The following is a 20,432-nucleotide window of genomic DNA, read 5'->3' on the forward strand; positions in this document are numbered from 1 at the left end:
ATGTGGATGAATATAGAAATTCAATCTTTTATCATTTAGCAGGCCCCAAGTTATGGAACTCACTGCCCTACCCTGCAAGATCTTTAAGGAATTTGAAAGAATTTAAGGAAGTTTTAAAAACTGTCTTGTTTCAAGGAGTATTTGATGCTGATATAACCTGAGCTATGTTTATATTACCTGCTTACTGAGATTGCCTTTAAATTAAGATTTTTATATATTGTATGTTTGGTTAATGTGAGTATTGTCTGTTTTTATTTGGCTTTGAATTGTGCATATGCTTTGCACTACGCTTAGGAATGTAGATAAAGCGGATTATACATTTTTAAATAAATAAATACCACTGTTCACTTTGGGGCTTATCATTCTTACACATACAGATGAGTGAACCATTTATTTGTTTATTTGTTACATTTGTATCCCACATTTTCCCACCTATTTGCAGCCTCAATGTGGCTTACATAATACCGTAAAGGCGATCGCCAGGTCCGGTATGGAAACAAATACAATTTTATATTAGGGTCAGGTAAGGTTGGTATCTTCAGGTACATAGGGGTCAAGGGTAGGAAGGAATACGAAGTGTCCAATAACAGTCTATGGTTTTGCTGTGTTGCAGAGTTAAGGCATCTAAGTTATGTCGGTGGGGTATGCTTTTCTGAATAAGTGGGTCTTTAGTGATCTTCTAAAGTTATTCACAAAGCCACAGACACAGGAAGAGTTTACTAAATTGTACTGCCTAAAAACACTACTTGAACAGTAAACATCACAGTATATCAGTGTATGATGGGTAGTCTGAGAGCAGAAAAGGAATTCTGCCTTCCTATAGAAATGATTTATAGTAGTAGTAGTAGTTTGAACAATAATTCATTTTATTTTGTTCTCCAGTAATTCCACAACAAATGAATCACTGTGTAGTATCATAATTGCTTTCGTGGTATGGGATTTGCATTACAAGACGTATGAAGAGAGACTTGCGGACCTGAACATGTATACCCCGGAGGAAAGGAGAAACAGGGGTGATATGATACAGACGTTCAAATATTTGAAAGGTATTAATCCGCAAACGAACCTTTTCCGAAGATGGGAGGGCGGTAGAACGAGAGGACATGATATGAGAGTGAAGGGGGGCAGACTCAAGAAAAATGTCAGGAAGTATTTTTTCACGGAGAGAGTGGTGGATACTTGGAATGCCCTCCCGCGGGAGGTGGTGGAGATGAAAACGGTAGCGGAATTCAAGCATGCCTGGGATAAACATAAAGGAATCCTGTGCAGAAGGAATGGATCCTCAGAAGCTTAGCCGAGATTGGGAGGCGGAGTTGGTGTTTGGGTGGTGGGGCAAGTTCTGGGCAAGACTTCTACGGTCTGTGTCCTAAAAATGGCAGATACAAATCAAGGTAAGGTATACACAAGAAGTAGCACATATGAGTTTATCTTGTTGGGCAGACTAGATGGACTGTGCAGGTCTTTTTCTGCCGTCATCTACTGTGTTACTATGTTACTATAATTGCTTTCGTCAAACTATCCATCTTTCCCATCAGTGCTGCAATAACAGGGCAGATCCCTTCTAACTTCTGCATGCTCTCAGGATACAATGATCTGCAAATCAGCCTAGCTCTTATCAATAAATAACACTGCTCTAGCAAGTAATTGTTTACTTTCTCATTATTTTGACCTCTATGCTGCTATCAGCCTAGCAGTGAATGAGGTGCATATTTACCGTACTGTGCATATCACACAAGCAGTGAATCAAAGCAGTAACCACGCCCAGGCATACAAATATGTTCAGAAAGACAGATCCTATATGTGTTCTAATCATGTAGTGCCATACAGTACAACAAAGTACATCGTCTTGCCCTGGGTTATACACAGAACAGCTTTAGAAAGCAGAATGGCTCCCATGTGAGTAGATTGGCTACAAGCGCAGGAAATGTCAGGTATGGGCAGCACAGTCCTGGCTCTGCTGTGTGTTCCTGATAAGGGGTTCCTCTGACAGCTTGCTACTGATAATGGTTTCCTATTCCAGAAAACAGCCGCTCAGATTTTCCAGGAACATGGTCGGGTGCTAAATCCAGAGGATCCCATTTAAAAGTAATGGAAATTTTAGGTTGCAACTTTTTATTTGGCCTAGCAGTTCCCTCCTGCTCCTTTGAGGGCTTCTAGTGCAATCAGAATGGACCTCGGCTAGGTTACAGTGTCATGAGCCTTCATGCACAAGTACTCTGGGTTTTCCTCTACTTTAAGAAACAATCATTTCAATAGTAGACCTTGGCTAGGAGTCACAGACTGTGGATCCCAGCTTGTGTGCCCCCGACCCCCATGTCTGACTGGTATGTTTCAGCATTAAGTGAGAGCGGAGGTTCCCACAGGGGCTGCCCACAGTCCGGATAAGAGAAGTCATGTTCATGAATCAAATCTTTGTCTCTGCTGAGGTACAAAGTCAGCACAGATCAGAGCCTTTAATAGTACTAAACAATGCACATTTTGTTCAGCAGCCAATAACGCTTTTCTAACCATCTAGTTCACTGCTTACCACTCAATCGAGAAAGCTTTTCTCAGCAGAACTGAATAGCTTTCGCCTAACATGGCATTCAAACTGAGACATTTGTAGCAAAATGTGGAAGAGCAGCCTCGTGGTTACAGCATGCACAGTGGCGTACCAAGGGGGGGGGGCGGTGGGGGCGGTCCACCCAGGGTGCACGCCGCTGGGAGGTGCCGCGGCGTGCGCCTGTGGGCTCCGACTTCGCTAACTTTGCTCGATCGCTGCAGCGCCCTCTGCCCCGGAACAGGTTACTTCCTGTTCCGGGGCAGAGGGAGCTGCAGCGAACAAGCGAAGTTAGCGAAGTCGGAGCCCACAGGCGCGTGACGCAGCACCCCCCCCCCCCCCAGCGGCGTGCACCCGGGGGGGTGTCATTTCGCCAGGGGGGGGAAGGTGTCATTTTGCAGGCGGGGGGGGCGCGCTGCACCCGGGGGGGGACGCATCGGCGACCCGCCCCGGGTGCCATCCAGGCTAGGAACGCCACTGAGCATGGGGGTAAATTCTATATATGGTGCAAAAAAAATGCTATTCTATAAGCCATCCTTAAAGTTTGGCGCAGTTTATAGAATAGTGCATATGCCCGGGAATTGCGCCTAACACAGCCATCTGCACCAACTGAAACGTGGTGCATATGCACCTTAATTAGGCACTTATCCCCCCTTATTCTATAACAACGTGTGTAAATGCTAGGAACGCCCCCATTCTGCCATGACCCGCCCATTTCCGCACCCCTTTTTTAATGGCATGTAACATTTTTGCATGTAAATTCCAATTAATTCTAATTAATTATTAGCACTAATTAGCTCATTATTTAATTAAAGTGTGCAATCAGTTTTTGGCAACTGTTATAGAATTAGGGGGATAATGTACCACTGAGAAGCCAAGATTTAAGCACTGCATCTCCCACTGACACTCCTAGTGACCACAGACAAATCATGTCACTCAGCCTTTATACCCTCGGGAAGAACGTAGATTGTAAGTCCACTTGCACAGAGAAATAACTTGTGCACCTCAACCTGTAAATCAGGTTTGGAAGGACAGATAATTATATCTCAAACCAAATCCTATTTTGGGATATGAATCCACAAGAGATATAGGAGAAAAAGTGTGGAAAGACTCATCCCCACTGAAGAAAGCAGATGTCTGAAATTCTCACAACCTGTAATAATAAAGTACCAATGGTAAGGAGTCAGTACTGTTTGTGTTCCCTGCAGTTCAACAACATCTGCCAATGTCTACCTTTTTATGGAAAGATAGCACAAATTTACACAACAGAGCAAATAACTCCAGGGTTTTAGGCCCAGATGCATCAACCAAACGTAAAAAAATCTAAAACGTAAAAGTCCTTAACGAATTTTTTAAAAACGAAGAATGCACCAAAAAAACAAGCCACACATGTTCGGTGCGGTATTGTAAAGTACAATGCATCAAACTGGTGTAATCCCCGTCGTAAACTGGCCCCTAAAGCATGCACAGAGCAGCCAAGCGTTATGCTGGCTGCTCTGCGCATGCCACGAACGTCAAAACAAAACAAACAAAAAAACGCAAACACGTTGAAAATAAAAGAGGCAAAGGCGCTCATCAGGAGTGTACTGTATGGACGGCCTTGCCCCCCCTGCCCGAGGTCGCCGCTGCTCCCCGCTTCCCCCTGTATTAAATAAAAAATCAAAACAAAAATCAAAAGTTTAGCAGCCCCGGCCCCCCTCCCTTCCTGTCTCTCTCCTTCTCCTCCCACAGCTCCGCCTCCCGTCATCCTCCGCCCCCGTGCCCCGCCCCCCTGAGGTTGTCACCGCCGCTCCCCCTCTCCACCGGACCCCCCCCCCCCCCCCCTCCGCCTTACCGGGCCTGTGCAGCGCCTCTCACCTCTGTGTGAAGGCACTGCACGGGCAAGAAGAACATCTGATCACCGCGAGTTTAGGACATCTCTCCTTCCCTGACCTGGCCCGCCCCCATCTGACGTAAGTAACGGCGATGACCTCAGGGGGGTGGGGCACGTGGGCGGAGGATGGTGGGAGGCGGAGCTGTGGGAGAAGGAGAAAGAGAGAGACAGGAAGGGAGGGGGGCCGGGGCTGCTAAAGTTTTGATTTTTTTATTTAATACAGGGGGAAGCGGGGAGCAACGGCGACCTCGGGCGGGGGTGGGGGGGTGGGCAAGGCCGTCCATACAGGACGCTCCTGACGAGCACCTTTGCCCCCTCCCGATCCTATTTTGCTTTTGGTTTGATTTTCTTTTTTATGCAGGGGGAAGCGGGGAGCCAGGTGTTTGTGTGGGTTATTTATATTTTCAAATGTGCCAGCTTGGATTTTTATGCTGCAGGGAGAAACGGGGAGCAGTGTCTGTATGACAGCTCAGGCCTTAACGACAGCTCTGACCTCAAGTTAAATATTTCATGGTAAATGATTCGGTGCAATCGTCGGTCTGGTTACTGCATCCCAAATTGTCCACATTGCAATTGTAAGTGACTCGTTTGCATTCCGTTTTCGTTAGCTGCTAGCGTAGTCAGAAAATGGCCTTTAATGCATGCTACGGTTGAAAATTTCTTCGTTAAGGGTCGTTAAAGGGTCGTTAAAGTTTAGTGCATCTGGGCCTCAGTGTTAGTGTTTACGTTTCAGCTCTCCTCCTGTTTGGGTCTTTTAGGAAAATTTTCAGATCCAGCAAACTGCAGAAGACTTAAACGTGCCAGAGGAAAGATTCCGCTTGGAAAAGAGACAGCTGAGCGGGAATATGGTTGAGGTGTAGAACGGGTAAAAGTGAATTGATTTTTCACTCTTTCAAAAAGTACAAAGACCAAGAGATACTCAATGAAATTATATGGAAATACTTTTAAAACGAATAGGAGGAAATTTTTTTTCACTCAAAGAATACTCACTGCCAGAGGATGTGGTAACAGTGGTTAGCGCACCTGGGTTTATAAAAGATTTGGACAAGTTCCTAGATGAAAAGTTCATAGTCTGCTATTGTGTAACCTATGGTTTGTTTAAGATGAGCCCTGGGTAGCAGGTCACTAGGGGAGTCACTGGAGGGCCCAGGAGGAGCTCAGAGGGTATAAAAAGGAAGTTCTGTGGGAAGGATTTTGTCCCTGGTTCTGCCTTTGATAATGTAACTACAGCCTTGGGTGCTGGGATTTGAATTACTATAGCCCCCTGCCAGGTGACCCATAGCAAGAAGAGTGTGGGGGTCCCTGTAGCATTTTAACCAGTGGATTGATTACCTGGACAGTAAGCTGTTATATTGCATTTGAGGAGCCAGAAATCGGTGGATTGGGGAGTCCAGCCATAAATGGGGCTCTGGTGGAATTGCAGTCTACCCCTGGCTGATAGCGAGACCTTCGGGGTGGCAGCCTGAAGGGAGTATGCAGTTACTGGAAGCCTAGCCTGGATGAACTGTATGAAGATCAATGCAGTGAAACCATCAGTTAAGAAGTTAATAAATGTTCCAGTTCTTTTGAAATCCTCTGAGTGTCATGTGGTTCCTGAGTGGATGATCTGACAGGACCAGCATGAGTAAGTGACAAATCGTGCACAGCCTCTCGAGTCCCCTTCTAAACCAGGATAGCAGGACCAAGTTACATGTGAATTTTGGTGCCCAACGTGGGGCATATGAGAGGCTGAAGAAATAGGAACTGTGACCGAAAAATCATCAGAAGTAGTCTTTGCCTGTGGATTACAAATACCAGAGGTCATTTTGCAGGCCTAGGATTTACAACTTTGTTCCCAGAGAGATAGAAGATACCTGCCGGTAGAAATTCAAATTGTCCTGCCTGCACAGAGCACGCTAAAGGACAGAGAAAAGCGCACCAAAAGTGAGTACCTGGGAGAAGGGCAGGAGAAATTTGCTGAGTCATAGTGGTGGCAATTCCCACGCCAGCCGGGGAAGGAGTCACAATCCGGAAGCGGCATGCAGTGGAGAGTCTCAGCGCTAGATGCCATTGGATGTAGAACTGAGTGACGTCATTCATATCCTTCGTGGATCAGGGAGCACGCACGTGGAATGGAAGCATTATCCACGAGGACAAGCGTGCTGGGGAATGACTCAGAGGAGAAAAGACTGTATGCTGGCTCTGATGTAACCACAGACAATCCCCTTTCCGAGATGGCACACAGGATGCAAGCCATGGTGGAGTTATTGGTGGAAGACGGCCAATGTGGGTTGAGGTGTGTGCCCTGACTGTTGGTATTGAAGTGATCCAACATTGATGTGCCTATACTGCGCAGCATGTGAGGAGAAATTCTTTAAAAGAGAAGCAACTCGAGCGAGGTTAATCGGTAAGATTTCTCCTCGGGAAAAGGAGAAGCAGAAGATCTGTGCTGATCTGGACTTGAGTTCCCTAGGGCAAGATTCCCGCAGTTCAGCAGAACCAAGTTTAAATGATATTGGTCCTGAGGCCCACACCCTGGAGGATGCAGCGTGGCCCGAGGAGATTTGGATTGAGTTGGAGGCCCTACGTGTCGACGAAAAGCCCAAACAGGTGAACTGGCAAGTTATTTCAGGAAGCGTCACTGATGGATGGGATTCTGATATTAATCTGTCCTCAGTTGATTGCCTCTCCTCTTTAGCAACATCGGAGGGGAGGTGGGAAAAAAGAGTGTGATGGAATTGGAAAGTGTGGCCCAAATGGAAGAGATACCACCCGAACTAAAGGTCATAACTGATAACAGCCCAATTCTTTAGCGGCGGTGGATTAAGATGTTGGACATGTTCAAAGAGACTGGTCAGAGAGGGCTGAAAAGAATTTTGTGGAAAATATCAATTGACCCTGAGACAGGTCTTCCACAACCTCGCTACAATACCAAGTCAAGCGGTCCTGGTGTGATGACTACGGAGTGGGCAGTCAATAGCTCTGAAGTCAAGCATCTTGTAAAGAGTCTGGATCTCAACCTGCTATCCATTGGCGGGTATGGAGCTGTTGTGCAGCCAATAGAGAAATTGGCTGGGCATTGGTTGGGAAACCCAGTGCCGAAGAAGCTATTATAGATGCCCTGGATTGATGAAGGCAAAGCAGCAGGATGCAGGCTTCCCAGAGTGAGTAAGGCAGACTTATTCCTAAAGCGCTTGGTTTGCGACATGTGAGGAGTTGAGTATCCTTATGTCTCCCTGCCAATCATGAGTGTTGTAGAAGTCTGAAGAGAGATTTAGATTTAAAAAAAAGGCTATTCATCAGCAATTGGGATCAGATCCAGTTTGTCTGAGTGGACCCGTGTATCCCTGAGTTTGTTGGGCTGTTGAAACAAAGTATCCAATATGGACTGTAGGACATTCCATTCATAAGCAGAGGGTTGAAATTGTGAGCCCTAATTTCTGTGTTCAGGCATGCAGCATCCCTAGTTTGCTACAAGGAGGTCTAACTGTTCAGAAAGCAGATCCTAAGTGGTATGGTTGAACTATAATTACTGAGCAGGCTACCGGTCCAGATAATATAGCTTAAATAGTTTTCAATTCATGTTGAATGATGCAAGAAGATATATGTGACCCAGAAAGTATAAATATACATTGGATTGCATGAGAATGATGTGTTAAATAAAAGTTGGGTAATAGGCCCTATAAAAGAATGTCACAGAATTAAGTTAAGCAATAAAGATTTTTTTTTATTTTTGTTACATTTGTACCCGCGCTTTCCCACTCATGGCAGGCTCAATGCGGCTTACATGGGGCAATGGAGGGTTAAGTGACTTGCCCAGAGTCACAAGGAGCTGCCTGTGCCTGAAGTGGGAATTGAACTCAGTTCCCCAGGACCAAAGTCCACCACCCTAACCACTAGGCCACTCCTCTATATTAAATAAAGTCAATCACAAGAAAAGAAATGTTGAAACTATTTTGAAGAATAATGAATATCAATTACGGTTATATGTTGGACAGAGTTAAGTCCTTGAGGGCAAGCAGCTTCCGACTGGGGGGAGAATGTAATTGCTTAAGAACATGATAGAGTGAGCCCTGGGAAGCAGGTCACTAGGGCAAGACTAATCTTTAAACTAAACAGATACATCAGTATTTCACCTTACCTTACAAAACTACACTGGCTACCAATAACTGAAAGAACTAAATTTAAGGTTGCTTGCCTAGTCTTTCAAATTCTTCAAGGTGCTACCTCTGCACTCCTGATTAACATCTCATCCATTTGCATTGGTCACTCCAGCAGACCAAAAGAGCAACTGATCCTAGCCTCATGGTTTCACAAGGGAATCTGATCTCAGAAGATCTTTAATTCGCTCTTCCCAGCGGCAGGGATCGCATTATGGAATTCACTCCCTCTGGCTATCACTGCAGAGAATAACTACCCCAGCTTCCGAAAGAAGGTAAAAACCTTCTTCTTCCCAAAGAATGCTATATAACACCCACCGATCACTTTAGAAATATCACACAGTATAATGCCCTATAACATCACATCTATCCAATAAGAATGTATTCACCCACTGTCCTATTTATCATCTGTACCTGTTGTTTCCACTAAAGTTACAAACCGCACTGAACCCTAAACAGGGGATATTAGCGGTATTTAAGACCTAAATTGAATTGAATAAACACAAGCTGTTTGATTGTTCTATGATACAGCGCTTTTGGTCTAAAATTTGGACAACCATTTGTAATATATTCAAACTCGCTGCACCTTTGCATTTTAAACATATATTACTTAAAGGTATATGTTTCACAACTGTTTTGAATGAATATGATTGCAATTTACTCACTACACTAATTGATCTTGCATTAAAATCCATATTTGCCTCTTGGAGGTCCTTCGGTACATTTAATTTTTTTTTGTTTCCCCACTCTTTCTCCACCTTGGCTATTCTTTCAATATCAAATATCTGTATTTACAGTTGAAAAAGTACTTCCAAAAGTCTAACTTCACACTGTGCTGTGCTTTCTGAGGCCTGCTTATTATAGAGTGCTAATTCATCTGTTGACTGAATGCCGTGTTACAAGATGTTTATAGGTAGGAAAAAAAACATGGATTGAAGAGGAGGTGTTAAGTACATTCATCTAATTTTAAATAAATAATATGTAGTAAAGAACTTTCCTGTTCAGTAATTGCAAGGGACATGTTGGCCCTGCTGGCTCCAATCTCAAAATGGCTGCCGAGACATCCAGCGGCTATCTTGTGAAACTATTGCTGCAGGTCACAGCAACCATTTTGACAGTAGAGGCAGCATGGGCAAGAGTGACTAGGGATCGCTCCTGCCCCAACTAGCCACTAGACCACCAGCAGTTATACAGTAGGTCTGGGGGCCACAGGTGGGGGGGGACGGACGGGCTTCTTCTTTTCAGGGGGAGAAAGGGGGCTCCTTTTAGTCCAGGGAAGGAAGGGAGGGAGGGAGGGACGGATTAGAGCTTTTCCCATTTAGGGGCGAGCTCTAGTGACCACATTCGGTTTCAGCCAAAAAAAATGGTTTTGATCAACCTCTAGCACATCGCCTTTGCATTAATTTTCACCATTTACCACACTTCAGTAAACAGGCCCCTTCTATAAGTTTTGTTGTTATCCCATCCTTGGTAGAAATGAAAAGCATCCAATCATCTTCTTCTTTGTAACCAACCTTTAAATGCTAGAACACATTACTTAGAGAAGAAATGCACTCTTTCTTGCTGAAAGTTTTAAGTACAGATAAGGAAAACTCTTCTTGGAAAGATTCAGGTGCAGTATATCCTGTCTGAGCAAAAAGGACTCGAACAAATGGTCTCCGATGGTCCCTTCCAGCCCTAATCTTTCTTTGATTCTACAAATGTCCAATAAACGTATAACCTTGTTTTAGCAGGCAGGCACCACCTCAGAAACCTGTCGGGCAACTTGTCCCAGGTTTAACAACGAGTGTAAAATACAACGTTGTCTTGTTTCTATCATGGGGATTTTAAATTCTTCTTCTTTTATTTTTACTTAGCTTAGTGTTGCATTTGTTGCTTTGGCGCTTTCAGTTATTAAAAAAGAGAGAAAATTGAAAAAATATTGTCTTTAGAATGGCACTTTAAGCACTTAAAAATAAAAGAAGAAGAATTTAAAATCCCCATGACAGAAACAAGACAACGTTGTATTTTACACTCGTTGTTAAACCTGGAACAAGTTGTCCGACAGGTTTCTGAGGGATTTTCTTCTTAAAAATTTGTTTACATAGCCTTAAGCCATTTTGTACAGTGTCAAATTTTGAATTTTGTATTAGTTTACTACACGTTAGACACTGAGTATACCGCAAACTTTTTTGGTGTGTGTTTATTACCAGATAAATTATAATGGCAGAAACCAGGGTACTAAAGCATCTCGTATGATCATTATGGCTATGACATGAGGCTCAGCATATGCCTCTTCTTCCGATAACTCAACATTTTTACAGCGTTTAAGTGTATCTCAAATCTTGAGAAGAAGCAACACTCTTCTTCCACAGCGTATTCTTTCAGGCAGAAAAACCTCTCTGCCAACTGCTTTCGGACAATATTGTACAGTAATCCATTGCTCACTTACATGTTTGACTATCTGCAGATCGCAGGATCCTTTTGGAGTCATGCCATATTGTCTTGCAGTCATCTTGGAGTTTGTAAAACCTCTCTTTCCTCCAGGATTCGGACTTGATTTTCACCAGCTGAGTGCCCCGCAGAAGGAATTTTAAATCCTCATCATCTTGAAGCCCTGTTAGGGGGGGAAAAAAAACCTCATTAAATGTTGCTGTAATGCAACCTGCATATTTTGATATACTTTAAGAAGAAAAAGGAAAAGACATCTACAAGTAAAACTAAAATAGGAAGCAGTTCATTCAAGAAATGAGTAAATAATTTGAGCAAGTTAGCAGGTTCTTGTGCTTGGAAGCAGCAGTTTATTTACACGCTTTAAAATATGAACCAACCATTCACAGACCCCCTGGGGTTAGGATTTATAGCTATTGTGGAATAGTGATTCCTTCTAACTGACTCAGTAAGAGTACATTGCGCCTAGTTACCAAGGGTACAGCCGGCCATGGCTCTCCGTCAGATGAGAGGGGCTAAGCCAGGGATGCAGAACTTCAGGCCATGAGTGCTACTATCCCTAATGAATATGTATGACATACATTTGCATACAATGGATGTAGAATCCATGCAGATCTATCTCATGTATATTCATTATGGATAACCTGAAAATCTGGCATGTTTGTGGCACTCAAGGTTTGAACTCCTGCAACCCCGGGCCACGCAAAACACAGGGAATTAAGCAAGACAAAATAAGTAAAACCAGACATTCGGCAATGCAAGCTCATGTTGCTGCAGCTGTAATAGAAGAAGTTGCAATTTAGGGTAAGGCTGACAACTGGATTCAGATTCACAGGACAGGGTTGATCCAGTCCTGGGTTTACCCTATTGCAAAAGCAACAAAGAGAGTCCAAATCTCCCGCAAAAAACACAAGAAAACAACAAGACAAGCGGAAGAAATCCAGAAAGACCAAACTGTGACTTCAGTTTGGTCTTTCTGGATTTCTTCCGCTTGTCTTGTTGTTTACCCTATTGCATGCAGGCACTTGTAGTTCTGATTTCCCCATTGGATTCACAAAGAAAAGGAAGACTACAAGTCCCAGCATGCACTGGGGGTGAACCCAGGACTGGATCAACTCTGTCCTGTGACTCTGGATCCAGTTGGAAGTCTTAATTTAGGGGGTCACAGTAATGGTTAGTGCGCACTGACACCAGCACAGTGGTTCTCAAATTCAACCCCGTCCTCAGGACATACCTAGCCAGTCAGGTTTTCGGGACATGGGGGTCACAGTAATGGTTAGTGCGCACTGACACCAGCGCAGGGGTTTTCAATCCAAATCCTTGGGACACACTTAGCCAGTCAGGTTTCAAGATACCCACAAGGAATATGGAAGCAAAACCCGGACTGGATCAATGTGTCCTCCTTTTTCTGGAGCCATATGGTAACCTTAAGTGCAAGCAGTATTTATCAGTCGCTGCTCACTGCAGGCGAAGATCTACCAATAACAAGGTATGCAGGAGGGACAGTTGTTGACAGTTTTTGGCTGGTGGGGCTTGGGAATCTCTGCCAGCTACATCATAAGTGTGCCGCTACTGGGTGTGCCTGGGCCCACCCTTGGCTATGCCACTGGCAAATGCTATCTGCAGCAGGACCCATTTTATTGCTGTAGGCCTAGCTTGTCCAAGTTCAGTCCTCAAGGTCTGCAAGCAGACCAGGTTTTCAGGATATCCCTAATGAATATGCATCAGAGAGATCTACATACAATGGATATAGTGGGTATGCAAGTCTTTCTCATGCTTATTCATTACTATTATTACTGCTTGAGTAAAGACAATTTCAATCTAGTTACAAATATTAATGTTCTACCAAAGTAACTACTATAATGTTCCCTTGTTAATCTTTGCGTTTTACAAAGAGGTCCAAACTCCAAACAGGAAAGAAGGTCATTTTCAAAAAAGATGGACGTCTATCTTTTGTGTTCGAAAATACTATGGACGTCCTGTGATTTGGACATTTTGGGATTTGGACATCTTTTTTTTTTTGGTCCATTTTCGAACAAAAGACGTCCAAATGCAAGACATCCAAAACAAGGGAGGAGTGGCTTAATGCCTAGTGCACTGGGCTTTGATCCTGGCAACATGGGTTCAATTTCCACTGCTGCTCCTTGTGACTTTGGGCAAGTCAAATGCACAAGGGGCATTTCTGGATATGACATATAAGTCTGAATGTGGTCAATTTTTGTAAAACATTCAAAATCGGAACAGAAAAGGTCATTTTCTACAAAAAAAAAAAGTCCCTTTTCCTTTTGAAAATGCTGTTTGGAAAAATGTTTTGTGATTTGGATGTTTTATTTTTTGGTCCATTTTCAAACAAATACATCCAAATGCAAAACGTACAAAATACACAAGAAAATCCACAATAAAGTGAAACCATTCACATGTTCTAAGTGTGGTAAACGTTTTGGTTGTAATGGAAATCTCACAGTGCATCAGAAAGTCCACACGGGAGAGAAACCATTTGCATGTATGGAGTCTGGTAAAAGCTTTGGTCAGAAGGTAAACCTCACAATGCACCAGAAAATACACACAGGAGTGAAACCATTTACATGCCCTGAGTGTGGTAAAAGCTTTGGTTGGAAAGAAAGCCTCACACGGCATCAGAGAATCCACACAGGGATGAAACCATTTGCATGCACTGAGGAGGTAAAAGCTTCAGTTGCATTCGGTAGGTAATTAGGGAATGTACACTCTTGCTATGAAGTATGGAAAAATAGCACTCTTGTATTTAGATATATGTAATGAGACTTCCTTTTCATCTATAGATCTGAATTCAAAGCCCAAATCTAATGATAAACAATAGGCACAAGGCTCAGATGTTATAAAAAAATAGAAAGCTTGGCATCAGGTAGAATAGTGGAAAAGTGACATCCCAGGAAAGCAATAGGGCATCCTTGGGGGAACTGCAGTGGATTTTATAAAATGCTCCCAGGTACACATCTCACCATTGCTCCCTTACCTTGTCTGCTGAGCCCCCCAAAACCCACTACCCCCAACTGTACACCACTACCATAGCCCTTACAGGTGAAGGGAGCATCAATATGTGGGTACAGTGGGTTTCTGATGGGTTTTGGAGTGCTCAGTTTCCTCCACAAGTGTAACAAGTAGGGGGAGGTAGAAGCCTGGGTCCACCTGTCTGCAGTGCACTGCACCACTACTGGACTACTCCAGGGACTTGCATGCTATTCTAATGCGCCTGAGTATAACGTCTGAGGCAAGTAATATTTTTAATCACATTTTGTTGGGGTGGGAGAGGGATAGTGACCACTGGGGAATAAAGGAAGGTGATCCATGAATCCCTCCAGTGGTCATCTGGTCATTTGGGCCACCTCTTGTGTGGACTAGAGGAGTAGCAGCTATTTGCTATAAAAACAGGTCTAGCTCAAAACATCTAAGTTTTAGTCTTGGACATCTTTGTTTTGTTCTATTATTGCTGAAAGATGTCCAGGTCTTAGGAACGCCCAAGTCCCGCCTTAAACACGCCCCTGGCACACCTCCTTGAGATGTGGACGTCCTTCTCACAGACTTCAGAGAAAGACGTCCAAAAACAGGTTTCGACAAATACTCATTTGGACATTTCTGTGAGATAAACGTCCAAATGCTGACTTATGACACTTTTTGGACGTTTTTCTCTTTCAAAACTGAGCCCAATAGTGTGTTTCTTCTGTACCAAGATAGTAGATTTTAGGTGCAAATGAAAATCTTTATTGTAACCAAAGCTCAATGACACGGGCCGTGTTTCGGCCTCTAGGCATGCATCAGGAGTCTACTGCATACACAAATTAAAAACAAAAATACAAGTGGCATAAATAATAATAAAAGCATAATAAAACTCGTGTAAATTAAAATGAAAATGAGGCATCCAAAAATACAATAAATACAAATGAATAAATAACACATAGGTCAAATTAAACCATGCATGCTGTACAGTTTACAAAACAGACTGAACTCAAATATAGGACTTCTTTTCCAAAGCCACATTACCGATTCCTAAGTGGCAAATGAGAGGAAGCCCATTCAATTCCTATGGGCTTCCTCTCATTTGCCACGCAGGAATCACTAGCACGGCAGTGTGTCTGGTATCAACCACTAGAACATAAAAGAAAATTTTAAAATACAATAAAATAAAAGAGCACCACAAGAGAAACCCAACATGCCTACAATATGAAAAAAAAGAGAATATTAAAATATGAGGGAAATGGAACTGTGAAATAAAAAGAAAGCAAAAATACGAAACTCAAACTAAACCAAATCTATCTGGAGAGTATAAAAGGGCAAATGTGGACAAAAAAATGAGAAAGAACACTGCAGTGTAAGTGAATATAAATCTAGAAGCAGACTAGGCAAGAGGAATCCTTAAACAAAGCATCCAAGTGTTTTTAACTATTAAAGGACATACTGATCACCAGATCGGACTCAGCTTCAAGGCAAGTACTCCATACGCTTGGATTTTTGCGGGGAATGCTGGGCGCGTTATATAGAATCCGGGGGATAGTGCACAAATGTAAGAATGTGTACCCATGAGTCAAGGATGCAAGGGGCATGGACAGAACTCTCGGTTACACGCGTAACTTACAGCTCTGTGGCTGGTGTAATTGTGGGCACCTACACATAAGTACATAAGCATTGCCATGCTGGGACAGACCAAGGGTCCCTCAAGCCCAGCACCCTGTCACCGATAGCGGCCAAAAGAACAAGCAATTTGTCCCGCCCTCGTCCATTCAATAACATTCTATAGCTTTTTCCTCCAGGAAGCCGGCTAACCCTTTTTTGAAGTCCGCAAAGTTAACCACCTTTTCCGGCAGCGAATTCCAGAGTTTAACTACTCGTTGAGTGAAGAAAATTTTCCTCTGATTCTTTTTAAATTTACCACACTGCAGCTTCAGAGCATGCCCCGTTGTCCTAGTGTTTTTGGAAAGCGTAAACAGACGCTCCACATCGACCCGTTCCATTCCACTCATTATCTTATAGACCTCTATCATCTCTCCCCTCAGCCGCCTTTTCTCCAGGCTGAAGAGCCCCAGCCTCTTCAGCCTATCCAGCAATACCGGGTTACACTGATATTCTATCACAGAACCTGGACATGAAGATGCCATAATGGAATAGGTTCTTACCGCACAGAATCTGGGTGGCAAAAGGAGGTACCCACTTATAGAATCACCATCAGAGTTTCCATTTCTCTAAGGAAGACAGAGTTACAAACAACTGGGCCTCAAGCAAGACTGGATCAGCCTGTCTCTCATCAGATGGAGCTTGTTGGTAGACGGAAGTGGAAGGAAGAGTTCCCGTTTAACTATTACAGCCTCCTGTATACCAGAAATCTCAGCCTATGTGTTGTACCTGTTAGGTCCTCCTGGCATAAAATCAGCCGCTGATCCATGACGTTCACCGGGGATTTTGGATGAGACTGAATATCAAGTTCACTGAACTAGCTCGAAGACAACAAATGCGCACTACCAGAAAAGATTAGATTACCACAGTTATATGTGGCTGTTGCCTCTTCCCTCCTGTTTGCAGCAATAAATACACTTGAAACCTAAAGCTACAGACAGAAGTTCTAGCCAGACCACCTCTGCACAGTCCTAAAAAAAAAAAAAATGTTTCTATCCAAGGCGCTTATTTGATTCACACAGAAACCACAAGGTAATAGTCTGTGCTGATGCAAGTCTACGATGCTGAGCACCTCTTCCTAATTTAGAATACAACTTTAATACATATAATTTAGCTTTCCATATATTCCAAGGGAGGAATGTTATTAGAGACTAGAGACGTCTGTGGTGCACCAGAACTTTGCATCTTAAATACAGCATTTCATTTGTGACCCACAGCTGGGTGACTCTGATCTGCTATAACACATGGCACAAATATATAGATAAAGAGAAAACCTTACAAGAAAGCTATATCGTCTCTATAATATATAACACTTCAAAAGAAAACACAGCCTATACTATTTCAAAATCTGACTGCATTGCTACATTTTTAGCAGTGGTGAGCAACATTTCAAAGACTTGGGCACTAGATCAGAATCATTTTTTGCCTTTATTTTTATTTTTTTCTTAGTGTGCTATTTTTTGTTTATTGTTTGGAGGTTTTTATGTGCATATTTTGCTTTGTTGGGGTTTTTTTTTTCTCTTTGCTCTACCCTTCTTCTAGCTGAGGGCTACTCAAATGTTTTGAGTGGAGGTTCAGAAACTTTGTCTGTCTGAAACCTTGGGTTCGCAAACTACCGCAAGCATGTACCAAGAAATAATTACCAAATAAAATACTTTTTTTCTATCTTTGTTGTCTAGGTATTGTGTTTTTCAATTTGTTTTTGGTCCCAATGTCTCTTTTCTGTCTTTCTCTTTTTTTCCCTCTTCCCAGGGTAATCCTTACTTTTTCTCTCTCCCTCCCATCCTCTCCTCCTCCTCTGGGTCCAATACCTCTTTCCATCTTGCTTCCTTCCTTTCCTCCCTCCTTCCCACTGTCCAGGATATCTCTCTCCCTCCCCTTTGCCCCAGGTCCAACATCCCTCTACCTGGCCTCCTTCCCTCCCTCCCTCACATTGTCTAGTATAGCTCTTGCCCTGCTCTATCCCCAGGTCCAACATCCCTCCATTTTGCTGCTTCCTCCCCCCTCCTCTGGCCTCAGGTCCAGCACTCCCTACCTTATATCATTCTCTGCCCAGGCCTCCAGCAGCAGCAGCAGTGATAGCAATTCACACAGGTTGTCTGCCTGAGGCCAGAGTCTGCTCTTTGCTGCACCCCACTCTTGTGGAAGCAGGAAGTTACATCAGAACGGGGTAGAGCACATCAGAGATCAGTCTCCGGGCTCAGGCAGACAGCCTGCATGAACCACCATCGCTGCCACTGCCAAAGGCCTGGACAAAGAATGATTTAAGGGAGCACTGGCCCTGAGGCCAGAGGAGGGGGTTGAGGGAGGAGGTCAATTCACTCCTACCACTGCATAAGAGTAAACAAAAAACTTTTTAAATGGCACCTTCCCCCAGAAGTCCACATGGGAGGACTCCGAGGTCCGGACTGTGGACCGTGGTCTGGCATTTGAGTAGGCCCTGCTCTAGCTTATTCCCTTCCTTTCAGTGTCTCTCTACTGTATCCGCAGTCAGAGCTCTCCTCAGGCCTAGGCTCAAGTCTAGCAGTGTTCCTTGGGTCCTGTGCAACAGTGGCATCAGCTTGCTCCAGGCACCAAATTTTAGTCACTCAGCTGACCTGATGCCTCAGATTTTTCCTGCTATTTTCTTTAGCTTTCTCCTCTGCTATCCACCCATACTTTCAGAAGCAGTTGTGTTCATAACTCACACTGAAGGAACACTGATTGATTCAGTAAGATATCATGTGAGATATTACAGCCAATATGAACCAATCAAATTCAATAAGTGTAATGTGTGACTCACTTAACATGCCACATGAATTCTGGAAGAACTGTTTAAAGGGGAACGACCACCTGTACACATTCTACACACTGATGGGTCCTTTTACAAAGACGCGCTAGCGGTTTTAGCGCACACTAAAATAAGCACGCTCTAAATGTTAGAGACACCCATAGAAATATATGGGCATCTCTAACATTTAGCGTGGGCTTATTTTTAGCGATCGCTTAAAACCCTAGCGTGCCTTTGTAAAAGGATCCCTGAGCTTCTTACTATAGTAGAAATTGTAAATTGCATGGGAGAGATGTTCTAATGAGTGTTTTTATTTTTTAATCTTATTTGAATTATTTTGGTTTTAGACCTCCAGTTCAGAAGACCCACAACCATGTTCTTCTGCTAGTGTCAGGGCGTATTCCAAGATGCACCTCTCCGAGTGACATCAAAGTGCTGTTTCTTCTGCAGTGTTCATTGGAAAGCAGTGCCACACAGGGGCGGACTAACAGTGATCTGGGCCCCCAGGCAATAAGAATCATTGCCCCCCCCCCCCAATCCCCATTCCACCCCATCCCACTCAAATCACTAGCTCTGCATCTGTTCTTTTAGGGTGGCAACACTGGGTAATTGGGAAGCAAAGCTAGTGCTGGGCAGACTTCTATGGTCTGTGCCCTGAAAATGGCAAGGACAAATCAAGGTCAGCTATTTATATTTTATTTGTTACATTGTACCCCACATTTTCCCACCTTTTTGCAGGCTAAATGTGGCTTACATAGTACCGTGAGGCGTTAGCCACCTACTACTACCACTACTATTTATCATTTCTATAGCGCTACAAGGCATACGCAGCGCTGTACACCATACACAAAAAAGACAGTCCCTGCTCAAAGAGCTTACAATCTAGATAAGACAAGCAGACAGACAGAACAATTAAGGGTAAGGGAATAAATAGGTGAGGATAAAGGACAGGGCAAGTGAGTAGTGGTTAGGGGTCAAAAGCAGTGGTAAAGAGGTGGGCTTTAAGTTTGGACTTGAAAACGGCCAAGGACGTGGCTAGACGCACAGGCTCGGGGAATCTATTCCAGGCGTGAGGTGCAGCAAGACCTCTGGTGATGAAACAAATACAAAGTGACGTTATGGTCGAATGAGATTCATGCGTTACAGGCACATTAGAGAATCATAGGGAAGGAGAGTTATATAGTGTTCATTATGTGCTTTGGTTTCGTTGTGTTGCAGGGTTCACGCACTTAAGTTGGGCCAGTAGGGTATGCCTTTTCGAACAGGTTGGTCTTTAGTGATTTCCGGAAGTTAAGGTGGTCGTACGTTGTTTTCACGGCTTTTGGTAGTGATTCCACAGTTGCATGCTTATATAGGAGAAGCTGGTTGCATAAATTGATTTGTACTTGAGACCTTTGCAGCTAGGGTAGTGAAGACTTAAGTATGTTCGTGATGATCCGATTGTGTTTCTGGTTGGATAAAGTAGCATATACGAGTTTATCTTGTTGGGCAGACTGGATGGACTGTACAGGTCTTTATCTGCCGCCATCTACTATGTGCTTCTTCTATGAATGCGCATTCACCACATACTTGTAAGATCTCCAGATTTTTTAAACCTTCACACTATATACATTTTTTTTAATTAAAAACTTTATCAATTTTTTCAAAAGTTACGATGATTAACTCATACATAACAGCCTTCAACACACACACACACAGCCTTCTTTGATTTCCTCCATTTACAGCACTGACTGAAAGGGGACTTCACAAGCTGACTTCATGCACAGTTTTGAACAGGCAGCCATGAAATATACCACTATCCTTCTTAGAATTTTCACCCAGTGACCAAAACCTTTCTACTTCTGCTTTCTACAATACTAAGTTACATTTGGTGTAAGTGGAGAGAAATATTTCAGGAGAGATGGAACGGAAACTGGAGGGAGCACAAGAGTGCAGGGAAAGCAGAAGAATGGAAAGAGGAGTGATCATCTGGAGAAGGAAGAGAGAATAAGCTGGAGTAAAGGAGAGGAACCTTTCAGGGGAGATGGAAAGGAA

The 20,432-nt window shown here is 43.5% G+C and overlaps 1 protein-coding gene across 3 annotated transcripts in view; it reads right to left on the reverse strand.

Annotated features, from left to right (window-relative positions):
* PLCD1 (phospholipase C delta 1) overlaps positions 1-20,432 on the reverse strand; it is a 187,466-nt gene that overhangs the window by 114,353 nt on the left and 52,681 nt on the right. For all 3 annotated transcript variants that reach the window (XM_030197912.1, XM_030197919.1, XM_030197903.1), the window contains exon 2: positions 10,983-11,147. In XM_030197912.1, coding sequence (XP_030053772.1) covers positions 10,983-11,147 — 165 coding nt within the window. The remainder of the gene's footprint in view (positions 1-10,982; positions 11,148-20,432) is intronic.

The sequence above is a fragment of the Microcaecilia unicolor genome, chromosome 1, assembly GCF_901765095.1.
Source record: "Microcaecilia unicolor chromosome 1, aMicUni1.1, whole genome shotgun sequence".
NCBI classification, from domain to species: Eukaryota; Metazoa; Chordata; class Amphibia; order Gymnophiona; family Siphonopidae; genus Microcaecilia; species Microcaecilia unicolor.